The 16,575-nt window shown below is 39.2% G+C and overlaps 1 protein-coding gene across 2 annotated transcripts in view; it reads right to left on the bottom strand.

Moving 5' to 3' along the window:
• The window catches only part of LOC140728523 (protein TANC1-like), a 134,599-nt gene that overhangs the window by 23,382 nt on the left and 94,642 nt on the right, over positions 1 to 16,575 (bottom strand). The window contains exons 17-22 of one of the 2 annotated variants that reach the window (XM_073047368.1): positions 11,211 to 11,447; positions 6,216 to 6,392; positions 4,633 to 4,711; positions 3,270 to 3,403; positions 1,623 to 1,746; positions 632 to 807 (exon numbers count right to left, since the gene is read on the bottom strand). In XM_073047368.1, the coding sequence (XP_072903469.1) occupies positions 632 to 807; positions 1,623 to 1,746; positions 3,270 to 3,403; positions 4,633 to 4,711; positions 6,216 to 6,392; positions 11,211 to 11,447 (927 nt within the window). The remainder of the gene's footprint in view (positions 1 to 631; positions 808 to 1,622; positions 1,747 to 3,269; positions 3,404 to 4,632; positions 4,712 to 6,215; positions 6,393 to 11,210; positions 11,448 to 16,575) is intronic. The other variant, XM_073047369.1, reaches the window with a different exon arrangement.

The following is a 16,575-nucleotide window of genomic DNA, read 5'->3' as shown; positions in this document are numbered from 1 at the left end:
TCACAGGTTCTTATTTCACTCCTTCTCTCCTACTTAGCTTACCCTTCATTTGGTTTCACCTATCACCTGCCAGCTTGTACCTCCTCCCACCTTCCAAGTTTGGCTTCTGGCCCCCTTTTGAAGACTCAGTCGGAGATATTAACCATTTATTCTGTTCCGCAAATGCTGGCTGACTTAATGAGTTCCTCCAGCATTTTATTAGTGTTGCTACAGTTTTAATATTTTATATGAAAAACTAGTGATAACATGAGGTGGAAAGAGCTGATAGCTTATTCTGAGAGGGTATTTGCCCTTTGAAATCCATAAAGTTTCATTATTTCCCCTCAAATATAAGCTGCTACTGTTCCGACATAGCTTGATAAACATCCAGACTCAATCTTAGCAACCTTTTTAAAAATAAAAACCAATGCCTTTAAACCATTTTACAAAGACAGTTACACCTTTAAGTTATGGGAGCCAGTTAGCCTCTTGTGTTTTACACATGACATAATTCAATTTTGAGTTTGCCAGACAATTCATCTAGACACAATATGCATTAATATGGCATTTCAAATATAAAAAGTCCAATGATCTTCTGCAATGATGGAACTAAAAAATCAATACATGTCAAACAAAGTCTGATAGGACTCACAATGTCAGAATCTCCGTAAAATGCCGCTAGATCCAGAGGAGTTCGACCATTCTTATCTGTGTGATCAATAGATGCACCTTTCTCCACTAAAGTCTGAACCACAGCTCTTTGTCCCTTCAGGCAGGACCAGCTCAAGCAAGTCAACCCCTCCTTATCCACTGAAGATATGGAAGCACCTAAGATCAAAACCAAACAGATATTGATACCAAGAATAATGCAACTCCATAATATTACAGAATTGACATTACTGAATTGACTTTCTTACATCCTTCAGATACATGAAGAGTAAAAATCTTTATGTTACGTCTCCAACTAAATGTGCAAAGGGCACTCATACTAATTTATAATAATTTACAATAAATAGAACAGTCAATGTAACATAGAGTACACTCAAATCAGTGTGAGTTAATCAGTCTGATGCCGGGTGGAAGCAGTCCTGAAGCCTGTGGTCCTGGCTTTTATGCTGTGGTACAGTTTCACAGATGGTAGCAACAAGATTATGGCTGGGGTGACTCAAGTCCCCAATGATCCTACGGGCCCTTTTTACACATCAGTCTTTGTAAATGTCCTGAATCATGGGAAGTTCACAACTACAGACGCGCTGGGCTGTCCGCACCACTCTCTGCAAAGTCCTGCGATTGAGGGAAGTACTGTTCCCATACCAGGCAGTGATACAGCCAGTCAGGATGCTCTTAATTGTTCGCCTGTAGAAAGTTCTTAAGATTTGGGGGCCCATACCAAACTTTCTCAACCATCTGAGGTGAAAGAAGCGCTGTTGTGCCTTTTTCACTACACAGCAGGTGTGTACAGACCACGTGAGGTCCTCAGTGATGTGGATGCTGAGGAACTTAAAGCTGTTTATCCTCTCAACCCCAGATCCATTGATGTCAATAAGGGTTAGCCTGTCTCCATTCCTCCTGTAATCCACAACCAGTTTCTTTGTTTTTGTGACATTGAGTTAGAGGTTGTTTTCTTTTACGTTTACCTTTACCTTTAGAAAGTAGAAATTCAACAGTGTTCACGTGTCCTTCACAAGAAGCCACCATGAGTGGTGTACGACCTTGCTTATCGGTTGTGTTCACATCAGCACCATGCCTAAACAGTAGGTCAGCAATCTAAACGTTCAAAACGATAAATCAATCAGCATTCCAATGGAATTAGTCTGAGCACTTAAAATATTTACATTCAAAACTAAACAATTGCCTAAAACCAGCCAATTATTCTCTTTGCCATCTGAACGATGGTCAATAAGGATATATTTATACCTTTATGCCTTGCTGTTTCATCTGGTTAGATGCCATTTTTTTGTAGTTCGGTAGAAGAAGCTTTTGCAAAATGTCTTTGTGAACCTTGTTGATTTCACACACTGCAGCCATAGTGTTTAAAGCTGTGAGGTCAAAGCCAGTGACTGCTTTTTCTTTGATCCACTGAACATCCAGAATATTTGGATGAATGCATCTCCAAATAACAATCAGAAAATAGGCCATCATGCTATAGATGTGCACCTTGGAGATGATACTTTAGGAGTCTGGAAACTTACCACTTGGTTCAATTTTCCCCGAGTTCTATCAAAGCATCTATGTGGCCGGGTCAATTGAATCTCTGGTGAATGGTTAACTGATGTAAATGTTGCACTAATAATTCCACATTACATGGGTAAGTAGTTACCCAATCTCAGGGGAAACCCTACATACCACTTATCAGCATCAGCCTAAACATTATCCAGATCTTGCTCAAGGAAGCACATAGTTTTGAGGAGATGTCAACAAAAATGGGCAGTCTAAACTCAGTAAACATCATCATTCTGGCTTTATGATGGCCTCTGACAATCAACACAAGATTGATGACCATGGGATTTAGCTGAAAAGGATGCTTGTGCCATGGAAGGAATGCTACAAAGTTTACTGGATTGGTCCTGGAATAGCATCAGTGTACAATGAGAGATTAGGTCAGTTAGACTTCAAATCACTGCAATATAGAAGAATGAGAGGAGCTCTCATCAAAAGCTAAATAATTCAAACAAAACTGAACAGACTAAATATAGGAAGGGTGTTTCTAAAGGCTGCTGAGTCCAGAATACCATTTAGAATCAAGATTAGGAGAAATTTCTTCGCCCAATTGGTGTAGAATTCTCTACAACAGAAAACAGCACAGACCTTGTTGTTAAATATATTTTCAAGTAGATAGATATGTTTCTTAATGTAGAGGAATATGGGGAGAAAACAGAAATAAGGCAATGAAATGGATAATTAGCCACGACACACTGAATGACACAGCCAACTCTAAAAAGTAGAGGTCCTGTACATGCTGCCATTTTCTATGCTCCTGTCTTTAACAATTTAAGGAATGTTTTTAAATGTTCAAAATGATAAACAAAATAATATTTTGTGGTGTCGTTGGCATTTTAGATTATTTACTGATATTTTAGTGAAATACATGATTCCAAATTGACACTAGTGCAGCGATGCAAAGGATGAACAGAAATGCAAATCACATTATAATCAACACATACTTTAAGCAAAAGTGACTTCTACAGAAATTAAAATTCTGCTAATGTTTTAAAAATTTCATAATGAACAATAAGATGCCTTTTGCAAGCAAATAAGAACATTATGACAACAAACAGAAAATATTTTACCTGCCAGTGGCCCTGCCTTGCTGCACAAAATACTGGAGAAATACCCCTTCGATTGGGATGTGACACCACAGCTCCACGGTGCAGAAGTTGTTCACATACTTCCAACTTACCCCTTCCTGCTGCTGCTGTGAGAGCTAAAGTGAAGAAAAAATAGTCACTTACACAAGTTGAAATTGCTGGCCAGTGGCGGTGTAGTACCAGCACCAGACTTTGGGGCAAATCGTCTCAGGTTCAAATCCAGCAGGCCCCTTGCTGGGTTGAGCATTGAATTGGAAACTTGGCTTCATTAAAAAAAAGACAGATGTTAAAGAAACAGCAAAAAATGCCGCCCGATATGCCACAAGGAATAACACCAAGTTGAGACTATAAAATAGATGGATGATTGAGACAGTGTCCCATTTCCTTGCCTTTGCTTGTTGTTCTACAATTTTTTTTGTCTTTATATATCTTATTCTTTTTGAGTGCTATAATATAGCACCATCCAGAGACAGAGAAGCAGTTTCAGCGACAGGTTACTATCGATGCAATGCTCCTCAGACAGGATGAAGAGGTCAATACTCCCCAATGCCATTAGGCTTTACAATTCAACCGCCAGGACTTAAGAACTTTTTAAAAGCTATTATTAATGCTTTTTGAGATAGTGATTTAGATGCATATCATATTTTTTTTACTGAGTTAAGTATTGTATGTAATTAGTTTTGCTACAACAAGTGTATGGGACATTGGAAAAAAAGTTGAATTTCCCCATGGGGATGAATAAAGTATCTATCTATCTATCTATCTAATTGAATATGATTATACAAACGTTTCAAACACAGTGCTCAGCATCAAAGGACCTCATTTTTTAAAAAAAAACACTCCTCTCTTCCTGCTATGTTGCAAATTATTTTAAGTTTACAAACTCTGGTGACCAAGCAGAGGAAATATTTTGCCCCCCACAATTGTTTTGATTTTTATTTATGCGACTCAATTCACTAATTATCAGTCGTACAAAGAACTGCATTCTTATGGTTTCCAACTTGTAATGACAATAACTGATTAAAATTACTCTAATTTGGATCAGTATAAACAGTCCAAATTAACAAATGCAATAAAACAAAGTAAAACTGCTTTTTTCCAGTGAATACTTAATTGTTGTTTACAGAAATGACATGAAATGGCACTGAAATTTGAGGTAGTAACTCCAATATGGTGAATATTTTTTATCCAACTTACTCTATATATGTAACATTCACTAATGAGTAACTAAAAGTGAATTGAAAGAAATCATAAAGAATAACTTTGTTCTGAAAAGTAATAAAAATGTATAATGTTAACAGGCAACATTTAAGTTATAAAGGAAACACAGAAAAACCTCTATTACCTGTTTCACCCCAAAGAGTATCAAAGCTGTTGATGTCTATTCTGTGTTCACCATCAAGAGCATGAAGATTCTTCACAACCTATAAATAGCACAGAAAAACTGAAAGCACTTAACTTGTGTAATTAAATATAATGTGCACAAATTACTTCCAATGTTTAAAAGGTTTTCCATTAATGGGTTTAAGTGAATGGTTAGCACACAGAAGATAAGTCAACTATTTATATGTTCATAACATTACCAGTTTGGTTGAGTACTACTGGTTATTTGGACTGTATACAGGACCCAACAAACAGAATATAACAAAATTCATTTCTGGATGCTCTTCTCTCACAACAATGTAGAAAAGGGATTCCCTTCTCTCTGCTCTGCATGCATAAATTAGTTAAAACAGATCGCTTCTCTTCATGCATTGGTGCCTTTTTAAAAAGCAAAGTTAAAAGGTTCCCTTCTAATTTTTATGGACTGAAATATAGTACAAAGCATATTTATTAATAATTTTTAAAAAATTATTCCCTGGTTTCTAGTTATTTTGTGTTTACCTACATTGATACCACCAAGCAACATGAGAGCCATTAAAGGTGACTTCTTCAACAACAAATAAATTTGGCTATTGAGAATTATATACTAAGTCCTTATTGCAGCTCAGTAAAATTGTGCTCCAACATTCGATGTGCAAGGGTAGGACATACACAGTGAATGACAGAGCCTTGGGGAACGTTGAAAGAACAGAAACACCAAGTAGAATAAGTACATAGTTCTCTGAACATGACAACACAGATAGATGAGGTGGTTTAGAAAGCCTATGGAGACAACGAATACAAGAGTTGAAAAGCTATACCACAGCTAGCTATACAGGACATTGGTGAGACTTCACCTGCAATACTTGAACACAGAACAGTACAGCACAAGAAAAGACCCTTCAGCTCACAATGTTGTGCAATATTGTGTGCAATTACAGGAATGACATCATTATGCTATAGGGTGTGCAAAAAGGATTCACAAAGATGTTGCTGAGACTGGAAGGCTTGAGTTAAGACTGGATGGTCTGGAACTATTTTCCCTGGAGCGAAGGAGGTTGAGGGGAAATCCTATAGACATTTTGAAAGTCATGAGGACATAGATGGATGGTCACAGCATTTTTTTTTCCTCCCGGGGCAGGAATATCTAAAGGATATAAGATTAAGGAGAGATGAGTAAAAATTTAAAGGCAATATGAGCAGCAAAGGATTTTCACAAAGGACAATTTGTGTATGAAACAAGCTATCACAGAAAGTTGCAAAGGTGGGTATAATTACAATGTGCCAGAGGCATTTGGACAGGTACATGGATACACCAGGTTTGAAGGGACATGGGCTAAATGCAAGCACTTGGGACAGGCTCAGGAAAAAATTGTGTTGGCCTGGACAAATTGGGCCAAAGGGCTGATTTCCATGATAGAAGGATCATCTAATGAAGATCTGCATCCAAAGATTTAAAATGGTTGCAATTCCAGATGCTGTATAGTGTATTAGATATTCCTCAAAGTGTCTATTTAATTTATGTATAGTTTAAAGAAGTCAACTTAACAACTTCTGAAAACATACTTCAGTGTGTCCCATGCTTGCAGCTGCAATCAGTGCTTGCTGAAGAGCTTGACTTTTCTTGAAAGACTGTATACTCGATGTCCAATCTGCTTTGAGTAAATATTCAATAACTTCATGGTGACCTCTTAAAGCAGCATGAACCAATGCACATTGGCCATTTTTATCTGTGCAATCAACCTGGGAGTTAAAACATACATATTACTTTTAAATAAACAAACACACACACATTATGCTGCTTTCAAAGACTAACATGGGATTTATTAAACTTTAATTATATGAATGCTCTATTATTGATAATTTTATCTGTTTAGTAGCTTTTTACAAATATGTGTTTTGATATGACACGTACAGAGATAAATGGTAAATCCTATAATCAAAGTTCTTTTCATTCGAAACCGATAGAGTTAGATGGATCATTTATATACAGTGGATTCCAGTTGATTGGGCTGTCAGTTAATCAGGACAGCCATTTACTTAGGTTGCCTTAAAGAACAAAAACTAATCAAGAAAATAGGTGGGATTCCCTTTGTTTATTTCGACAATATGCAGCTCAGTTTGGCCAGGAGATGGTTGCCGAACAGTTTAACTAGCGTAAGTTGTGTGCACTTGTGTGGCCATTAGACACTACACCGTGCTTAGAGTGAACAGGTTTTAAATAGTGTCAGTTGCTTGTGCTTGTATTCAAAAATCAGTGATTTTTGTCACTGATTGTTGGTGAGAAATGAACAGTACAACAATTCAGAACTATTTTGCTCACTGTGGTTTCAAGCATTCAGGCTTGGAGACACCAGAAACAACCGGGAGTGAAAATGAAATTATTTCACTACTTCAACTAACTATTTAGGAACTATGAACATGTTAAGTTATTGACAATTATCTTGAATATTATAATGAAAATGTAGTTTGGGAGGATGCAACTGTCAAAAGCATTGTATTAAAACACTAAGTTGAGAAATATGAAGATGAGACAGTGGAAAATATGACACATCTGATCGTGAGCTACTGACTACACAGGATGCCAGGAATCTTATCATTGGATTACGAAACTACTTCATGCAGGAAGGCAATGAAGGGAGTCTGTTACCTGCACTAGGTGTCTGTGCTGATTTTGTTCATTTACAATTCAATCAAAACAGCAGCATAAATTCTTCCGTCGATAACTATTAGGAACTAATACACAATTATTTTGTAGTATTGGTAATATTCTAATTTGTTCTGTATTTTATTTAAATACATAATTTGTTACTCAGTTTTTTTTAATACCTTTTCAACTATTCCAAATAAAGTTTGGCTAATTGAGACAGTCACTTAATTGGACCATAATGCACTGGTCCTGATGTGTCCCAATTAATCAGGATCTATTGTACTTCCAAAACGTCCATAAATAATGTTACCATAAGAGACTGCTTCACTATGTTAGCAATAGCACTGAATTAATGTGGAATAGTTCCCTATATATTCACTAATTAAAACATTACAGATAATATACAGAATATAAATACAGTGGATTCCGATTAATAGGGATATATTGGTATCAGTATACTTTGGCCCAATTAAGTGGCTGCCCCAATTAGCCAAAGTTTCATGGAAATAGTTTAAAAGCTATATAAAAAAAGACAAACTACTGTTTAACAGAGTAACAAATTATGCTTTTAAATGAAATGCAGAACAAATTAGAACTTCAGCAATATTACTGTAAAACTGTGTATTAGTTGTTAACAGTTATCACAGAGGAATTCATCCAGTGTACGATACCGTGTTCTTTTCATTAACTGTATACAGTTTACAAGAAAGGAATGAGCAGACTCTATTTTCTAAGGAAGCTGAGATCAATGTGTGCAGCAGGGTTTTGGAAATCATTTACCAGTCTGTTGTAGCAAGTTCAGTCTTCTTTGCTGCTTACGGGGGGGGAAGAAGCATCGGTGCTGGTGATGCAAGAAGTCTAAATAAACTCATCAAAAGGCTGGATCCTTCCTTGGTTACAACCTGGACTCTTTGGAGTTAGTGGTGGAGAGAGAGAGAGGAGGTCCCTAAACAAGATGTTATCCATCATGGACCATCTAGCACATCCTCTCCATGACCTACTGAATAAGCAGCGGAGGACACTTTCAAACAGGCTCAATCAGCTTCGCTGTCATAAGAATCGTTACAGAAAATCTTTCCTACCAAATGCAATAAGCATATACAGGTTTCCCCTGCTATCCGAAGGTAGTGTTCCCATGAAACCGTTTGTAAGCCGAAATGTCGTAAAGCAAAAAAGCAATTACCATTAATTTATATAGGAAAAATTTTTGAGTGTTCCCAGACCCAAAAAATAACCTACCAAATCATACCAAATAACACATAAAACCTAAAATAACACTAACATATAGTAAAAGCAGGAATGATATCATAAATGATATATAGGCTGTCATAAAGGAATGACAGCCTATATAAAGTAGAAATATTGTATGCACGGTGTAGTTTCGCTTATCAAAATCAGGAAAACAGCGAGCCAAAATTGATTCGGAGAAAAAAAATCGGCACGTACACGCATACGCACACAACTGCCTCTTTCATGGGGTAAACATACGTATAAAGTGGGCATCTTTTTTCGTAAAAGCGAAAATAGGTACTAATGTAGGTCTTTCGTAACAGCGAGCTGTCGTAAAGTAAACGTTTGAAAAACAGGGGCCACCTGTACAACAGTTCATCTCTGTGTTACAGGAGAACACATCATTGTAGAATAGTTTCTGTTTTATTATTATTGCACATTGATATATTATCATTGTGTATATTATTATTCTGTACTTTATTATTAGTTATCGAGCAGGTGGGGCTCATCAGCCTCAGACAGCAGCTCACCTAGGAGAGGGAAACTCTGATTTTAAACCTCTGCTGTCTTCCAGCCATACTCATGGGAAAGACTTCGGGAGTAAACCCTGGGGAAGGACTCCCGAGCCGGGGTCCCTAAGGCAGTTAGATGTCATTCACAACCTCACTCTGGCAACCTCTGCGGCGACACTGGTGTCAAGCTGTATTGATGCTTGCCCTTACTTTGGACTACATCAATGACGTGGAGAGAGGGAACCCGCTGCATGGGCAACAGCTAGTTCTTCAAATCTTCCTGCCCAGGCCTGTGCCTTGAAGAGGACACAGCCCACTAGAGGGACAAACCCATGATTCCCTAGGATCAACGGCTGCCTACCATCATTATTAATTAAGTTTGAACACTGTTAAGTGTTTTCTTAAATGTTGCTGCTGAAACAAAAGAATTTCCAACTCAGGATCAGCACAGCCACCTAATGCAGATAATAGACTGCCTTCATACAATGCTTTCAACGACTGTATTCTCCAAATCCTAATTTTAATTGTAACATTCAAGATGATTGTCAATACCTTCAAATTTTTCATAGTTCCTAACGTGTTAATCGTTTTATTTTCACTCCCAGCCGTTTCTGGCATCTCCAAGTCTGAATACTTGAAAACGCAGTGAGCAAAACAATTCTGAACTGCCTTACTGTTTATTTCTTGTCAACCATCAGAGACAAAAATCACTACTTTTTAAAACACAAATGCACAAAACTGCCAGTATTTAAAAACTATTTTCTCTAAGCACGATGTAGTGTCTAATAGTCACACAAAGTGTACGAGACCAACACTAGCTAGAAACTGTTCAGCAACTGTCCTATCCCAATTAAGCAGCATAGTGTCCCAGATAAATAAAGAGAATCCTGACTATATTTTTAACTAGCTTTTGTTCTTTAGCAGTTGTCCCAAATAAGGGGCTGCCCTGATTAATCAATGGCCAAATTAACCAGTATTCACTGTGTACATTAAACACAGTGAATATCAACACAACAAATAATTTTATTCTGCAGTATTAAACTTAAAATTGCTTTGGCTCTCAGTGATACAGTCAAGATGATTTACTGAGCAAACACGAGGAAATCTGCAGATGCTGGAAATTCAAACAACACACACAAAATGCTGGTGGAACACAGCAGGCCAGGCAGCATCTATAGGGAGAAGCACTGTCGACTTTTCGGGCCGAGACCCTTCGTCAGGACTAACTGAAAGGAGAGATACTAAGAGATTTGAAAGTAGATGATTTACTAACCATCGTAGAGTTACTGCCAGTTACCTAATACAATTTTGTATAATGCACTAGCTGCACATTATTCCTTGGCTTATTTTCTATACTACACAAGGCCACTAGCCTCACTATTGAGTTTTCACCAGCTCTTCAAGGAATCACATGAATCCTAATTCCCCATTTATTTCTCTGTAATCTATTCTGTCACAAAATCCCATTAACTATCCCCTTCCCCACAATTATTCCATTCCCTCACCTACTGAGCAGTACATCTTTGGGATGTGGGAGGAAAATGGAGACACCAGCGAAACACTGCAGACAGTACAAACTCGACACAAATAGTTCTAGAGATCAGAGGTCCAGATCAAGTCTGGATTGCTGGAGCTGTAAAACACATCACTAGTTGCTGCATCACTCTGCTACGTTTCATAAGAGAAGCAAAAAGGGAATATTTCCTTTAGAGCTATTACCTTACCTACTATTCAGAAGACAATGAATAAATAGTATTTCACACTAGACTACAGTTGACATTTCGAGCCAAGACTTCATCAATCGTGAACAGTATTAGCACAAAATGTCGACTGTTTCTTCCTTCATAGATGCTTCCTGACTTGCTGAAATGCCTCCAGCATTTTGTTACCTCTGAACAATATCAGCCTGTATGCCTGATGTAGTACCGTAATTCAAAAATATTATTCATTTATTTGCTCATAACCTAATCTTAAGGAACAATAAAATGCTCAGTTTGCCTTTTGCAGTTTTAAGTAAATTCCTTAGACTATATATCACCGGCTTCCTCTACCTGCTATAATTCTCATGTTTCAAGGACATTAACCCTAACGCTTAAAATCATAGTATTTTTAATTAGATCACGCCCATTTTATGAATCATGGAAATCAACATCAATACCAGATCCTTACCTTAGCTCCTTTCTTGCACAAAAGAGTCACAATATTCAGGTGTCCTGCAGCTGCAGCATGGCATAAGGCTGTCACACCACTTTCAGATGCATGGTCAACTGCAGCCCCAAATTCAACCAGTAGATTTACCATTTCCTGATGACCAAGATGCGACTGAACACAAAGGATTGGAGCATTGTTTAAAACCTCAGTTTGGTAGTTCACGCTGGCTCCTCCCAAAATCAATAATCGACTCACCTGTATTTTGGATCAAAAACAGAATATTACTGCAAAGTCTCCTTTAGATACTGTACAGTTAGATATTAAGCTTAAAATACAACTATAAATCTGAGAAGGAAAAAGCTTCATTAAAATACCCCCAAACGCATCCAAGCTACGGATTATAATAAATAAAGCAGGAAAAGCTGCAATAGTTGATTGAGAAAAGACTGCTTGAAAATCAAGACCTCAGACCTGGCACAAAACAAGTGAACCTCCAAGACCTGGAATACCTATAGTGGGCGCCTCAGAATCAGAACCACTTTTTTACCAGTAAATGCAACAGACCAGAATTGATTATGGTTCAGTGCCAAACATTAAATACAGAATACAATAGACAGCACAAGAGAAACCAACAATTTACAAGACAATAGGGCAAACAACCATAAGCAATCAACAATCAGCAAAGCTGTTAACAATCAAACTTAAATAAATGAACATATGACAATCTCAATAATTATCAACAGAACAAGGAGAAGCAGGAAAAAACCATTTAATAGATGCTGTGCAGGGACAGTAGGGGTATTAAATCTGAGTGAGTTTTTTTTGAGAAGCTGGATAGCTTCAGGAAAGAAGTCTCGGAGACAACGTATAGTCCTGGTGGTGATGGACTTGTAGCATCTCCCTGATGGCAATTTGGTGAATAGGTGACTGCTAGGGGGGATGGAATCAGCAGTAATTTTTGCAGTTCTTTTCTTCGCTCTGGCGATGAACAGGTCTTCTAATGTTGGTAGCTGACAGCCAATGATCTCTGCTGAATGGACCACTCGTTGCAACCTGGACTAGAGGAGGTCACATAACATAGAAACATAGAAAACCTACGGCACAATACAGGCCCTTCAGCCCACAAAGTTGTGCCGAACATGTCCCTACCATAGAAATTGCTAGGCTTACCTATAGCCCTCTATTTTTCTAAGCTCAACGTACCTATCCAAAAGACTCCTAAAAGACTCTATCGTATCTGCCTCTATCACCGTTGCTGGCAGCCCACTCCACGCACTCACCACACACTGAGTAAAAAACTTAACCCTGACTTCCCTTCTGTACCTACTCCCCAGCACTTTAAACGTGTGTCCTCTTGTGGCAACCATTTCAGCCCTGGGAAAAAGCCATTGACTATCCACACGATTAATGCCTCTCATAATCTTATACACCTCTATCAGGTCACCTGTCATCCTCCATCGCTCCACGAAGAAAAGGCCGAGTTCACTCAACCAATTCTCATAAGGGATGCTCCCCAATCCAGGCACCATCCTTGTAAATTTCCTCTGCACTTTTTCTATGGCTTCCACATCCTTCCTGTAGTGAAACAACCAGACCTGAGCACAGTACTCCAAGTGGGGTCTGAGCAGAGTCCAATATAGCTGCAACGTTACCTCTCAGCTCCTAAATTCAATTCCACGATTGATGAAGTCCAATACATTGTACACCTTCTTAACCACAGAGTCAACCTGCGCAGCTGCTTTGAGCGTCCTATGGACTTGGAACACAAGATCCCTCTGAACTTCCACATGGCCAAGAGTCTTACCATTAATACTATATTCCGCCATCATATTTGACCTACCAAAATGAACCACTTCACACTTATCTGGGTTGAACTCCATCTGTCACTTCTCAGCCCAGTTTTGCATCCTATCAATGTCCCGCTGTAACCTCTGACAGCCCTCCACACTATCCACAACACCTCCAACTTTTGTGTCATCAGCAAACTTACTAACCCATTCCTCCACTTCCTCATCCAGGTCATTTACAAAAATCGCAAAGAGTAAGGGACCCAGAACAGATCCATGAGGCACTCCACTGGTGACTGACCTCCATGCATAATATAACCCGTTTGCCTTCTGTGGGCAAGCCAGTTTTGGATCCACAAAGCAATATCCCCTTGGATCCCATGCCTCCTTACTTTCTCAATAAGCCTTGCATAGGGTACCATATACACTACATCTACTGCTCTTCCTTTAGTTTAGTCACACCCTCAAAAAATTCAAACAGGCTCATAAGGCATGACCTGCCATTGACAAAGCCATGCTGACTATTCCTAATCATATTATACCTCTCCAAATGTTCATAAATCCTCTCAAGATCTTCTCCATCAACTTACCAACCACTGAGGTAAGACTCACTGGTCTATAATTTCCAGGGCTATCTCTACTCCCTTTCATGAATAAAGGAACAACATCCGCAACCCTCCAATTCTCCGGAACCTCTCCTGTCCCCATCGATGATGCAAAGATCATCACCAGAGACTCAGCAATCTCCTCCCTCACATCCTACAGTAGCCTGGGTACATCTCACCCGGTCCCAGCGACTTATCCAACTTGATGCTTTCCAAAATCTCCAGCACATCCTCTTTTTTAATATCTACATGCCCAAGCTTTTAAGTCTGCTGCAAGTCATCACTACAATCACCAAGATCCTTTTCCATAGTGAATACTGAAGTAAAATATTCATTCAGTACCTCTGCTATTTCCTCCGGTTCCGTACACACTTTCTCACTGTCACACTTGATAGGTCCTATTCTTTCACGTCTTATCCTCCTGCGCTTCACATACTTGCAGAATGCCTTGGGGTTTTCCTTAATACTGCCCACCAAGGCCTTCTCATGGCCCCTTCTGGCTCCCCTAATTTCCTTAACCATATAACAATTACAGCACGGAAACAGGCCATCTCGGCCCTTCTAGTCCATGCCGAACACTTATTCTCACCTAGTCCCACTGACCCGCACTCAGCCCATAACCCTCCATTCCTTTCCTGTCCATGTACCTATCCAATTTTACTTTAAATGACAATACCAAACCTGCCTCTACCACTTCTACTGGAAGCTCGTTCCACACAGCTACCACTCTCTGAGTAAAGAAATTCCCCCTCGTGTTACCCTTAAACTTTTGCCCCTTAACTCTCAACTCATGTCCTCTTGTTTGAATCTCCCCTACTCTCAATGGAAAAAGCCTATCCACGTCAACTCTATCTATCCCCCTCATAATTTTAAATACCTCTATCAAGTTCCCTTTCAACCTTCTATGCTCCAAAGAATAAAGACCTAACTTGTTCAATCTTTCCCTGTAACTTAAGTGCTGAAACCCAGGTAACATTCTAGTAAATCTTCTCTGTACTCTCTATTTTGTTGACATCTTTCCTATAATTCGGTGACCAGAACTGTACACAATACTCCAAATTAGGCCTTACCAATGCCTTATACAATTTTAACATTACATCCCAACTCCTATACTTAATGCTCTGATTTATAAAGACCAACATACCAAAAGCTTTCTTCACCAAGCTATCCACATGAGATTCCACCTTCAGGGAACTATGCACCATTATTCCCAGATCACTCTGTTCTACTGCATTCTTCAATGCCCTACCGTTTACCAAGTATGTCCTATTTGGATTATTCCTACCAAAATGTAGCACCTCACACTTATCAGTATTAAACTCCATCTGCCATCGTTCAGCCCACTCTTCTAACTGGCCTAAATCTCTCTGCAAACTTTGAAAACCTACTTCATTATCCACAATGCCACCTACCTTAGTATTATCTGCATACTTACTAATCCAATTTACCACCCCATCATCCAGATCATTAATGTATATGACAAACAACACTGGACCCAGTACAGATCCCTGAGGCACACCACTAGTCACCAGCCTCCAACCTGACAAACAGTTATCCACCACTACTCTCTGGCATCTCCCATCCAGCCACTGTTGAATCCAGTTTACTACTTCAATTTTAATACCTAAAGATTGACCCTTCCTAACTAACCTTCCATGCGGAACCTTGTCAAAGGCCTTACTGAAGTCCATATAGACAAAATCCACTATATGGACTTCAGTAAAGCCTTTGACAAGGTTCCGCACAGAAGGTCTCATTCTTAAGCTCCTTCCTATTAACCTTATAATCTTCTAGATCTCTAACATTACCTAGCTCTCTGAACCTTTTGTAAGCTTTTCTTTTCTTCTTGACTAGACTTATTGCAGCCTTTGTACACCATGGTTCCTGTACCCTACCATAACTTACCTGTCTCATTGGAACATACATATGCAGAACTCCACACAAATATCCCCTGAACATTTGCCACATTTCTCCGTACTTTTCCCTGAGAACATCTCTTTCCAATTTAAGCTTCCAATTTCCTGCCTGACAGCCTCATAATTCCCCTTACTCCAATTAAACACTTTTCTAACTTGTCTGTTCCTATCTCTCTCCAATGCTATTGTAAAGGAGATACAATTATGATCACTATCTCCAAAATGCTCTCCCACTGAGAGATCTGACACCTGACCAGGTTCATTTCCCGATACCAAATCGAGTACAGCCTCTCCTCTTGTAGGCTTATCTACATACTGTGTCAAGAAACTTCCTGAACACACCTAACAAACTCTACCCCATCTAAACCCCTTGCTCTAGGGACATGGCAGTCAATATTTGGGAAATTAAAACCTCCTAGCACGACAACTCTGTTATTGTTACACCTTTACAGGATCTGTTTCCCTATCTGCTCCTCGATATCCCTGTTACTATTGGGCGGCCAATAAAAAACACCCAGTAAAGTTATTGACCCCTTCCTGTTCCTGACCCCTTCCTGTTCCTAACCCCTACCCACACAGACTCTGTAGACAACCCCTCCATGGCTTCCACCTTTTCTGCAGCCGTGACACTATCTCTGATCAATAGTGCCACGCCCCACCTCTTTTGCCTACCTCTATGTCCTTTCTGAAACATCTAAAACACAGCATTTGAAGTAACCATTCCAGTCCCTGAGCCATCCAAGTCTCTGTAATGGCCACACATCACAGCTCCAAGTACTGATCCACACTCTAAGCTCATCCACTTTGTTCACAACTCTCCTTACATTAAAATACACATCTCAAACCTTCGGTCTGAGCGCGTCCCTTCTCTATCACCTGTCTATCCTTCCTCTTGCATCGTCTAGAATTTTTCTCTATTTGTGAACCAACCTCCTCTTCCCCAGTCTCTTCAATTCGGTTCCCACTCCCCAACAATTCTAGTGTAAACTCTCTCCAGTAGCCTTAGCAAACCTCCCCACCAGGATATTGATCCCCCTGGGATTCAAGTGCAACTTGTCACACCTGCCCCAAAAGA

The sequence above is a fragment of the Hemitrygon akajei genome, chromosome 5 (genome assembly GCF_048418815.1).
Source record: "Hemitrygon akajei chromosome 5, sHemAka1.3, whole genome shotgun sequence".
NCBI classification, from domain to species: Eukaryota; Metazoa; Chordata; class Chondrichthyes; order Myliobatiformes; family Dasyatidae; genus Hemitrygon; species Hemitrygon akajei.
The sequence above is the reverse complement of the archived record's forward strand: the minus strand, read 5'-3'. Positions and strand labels throughout refer to the sequence as shown.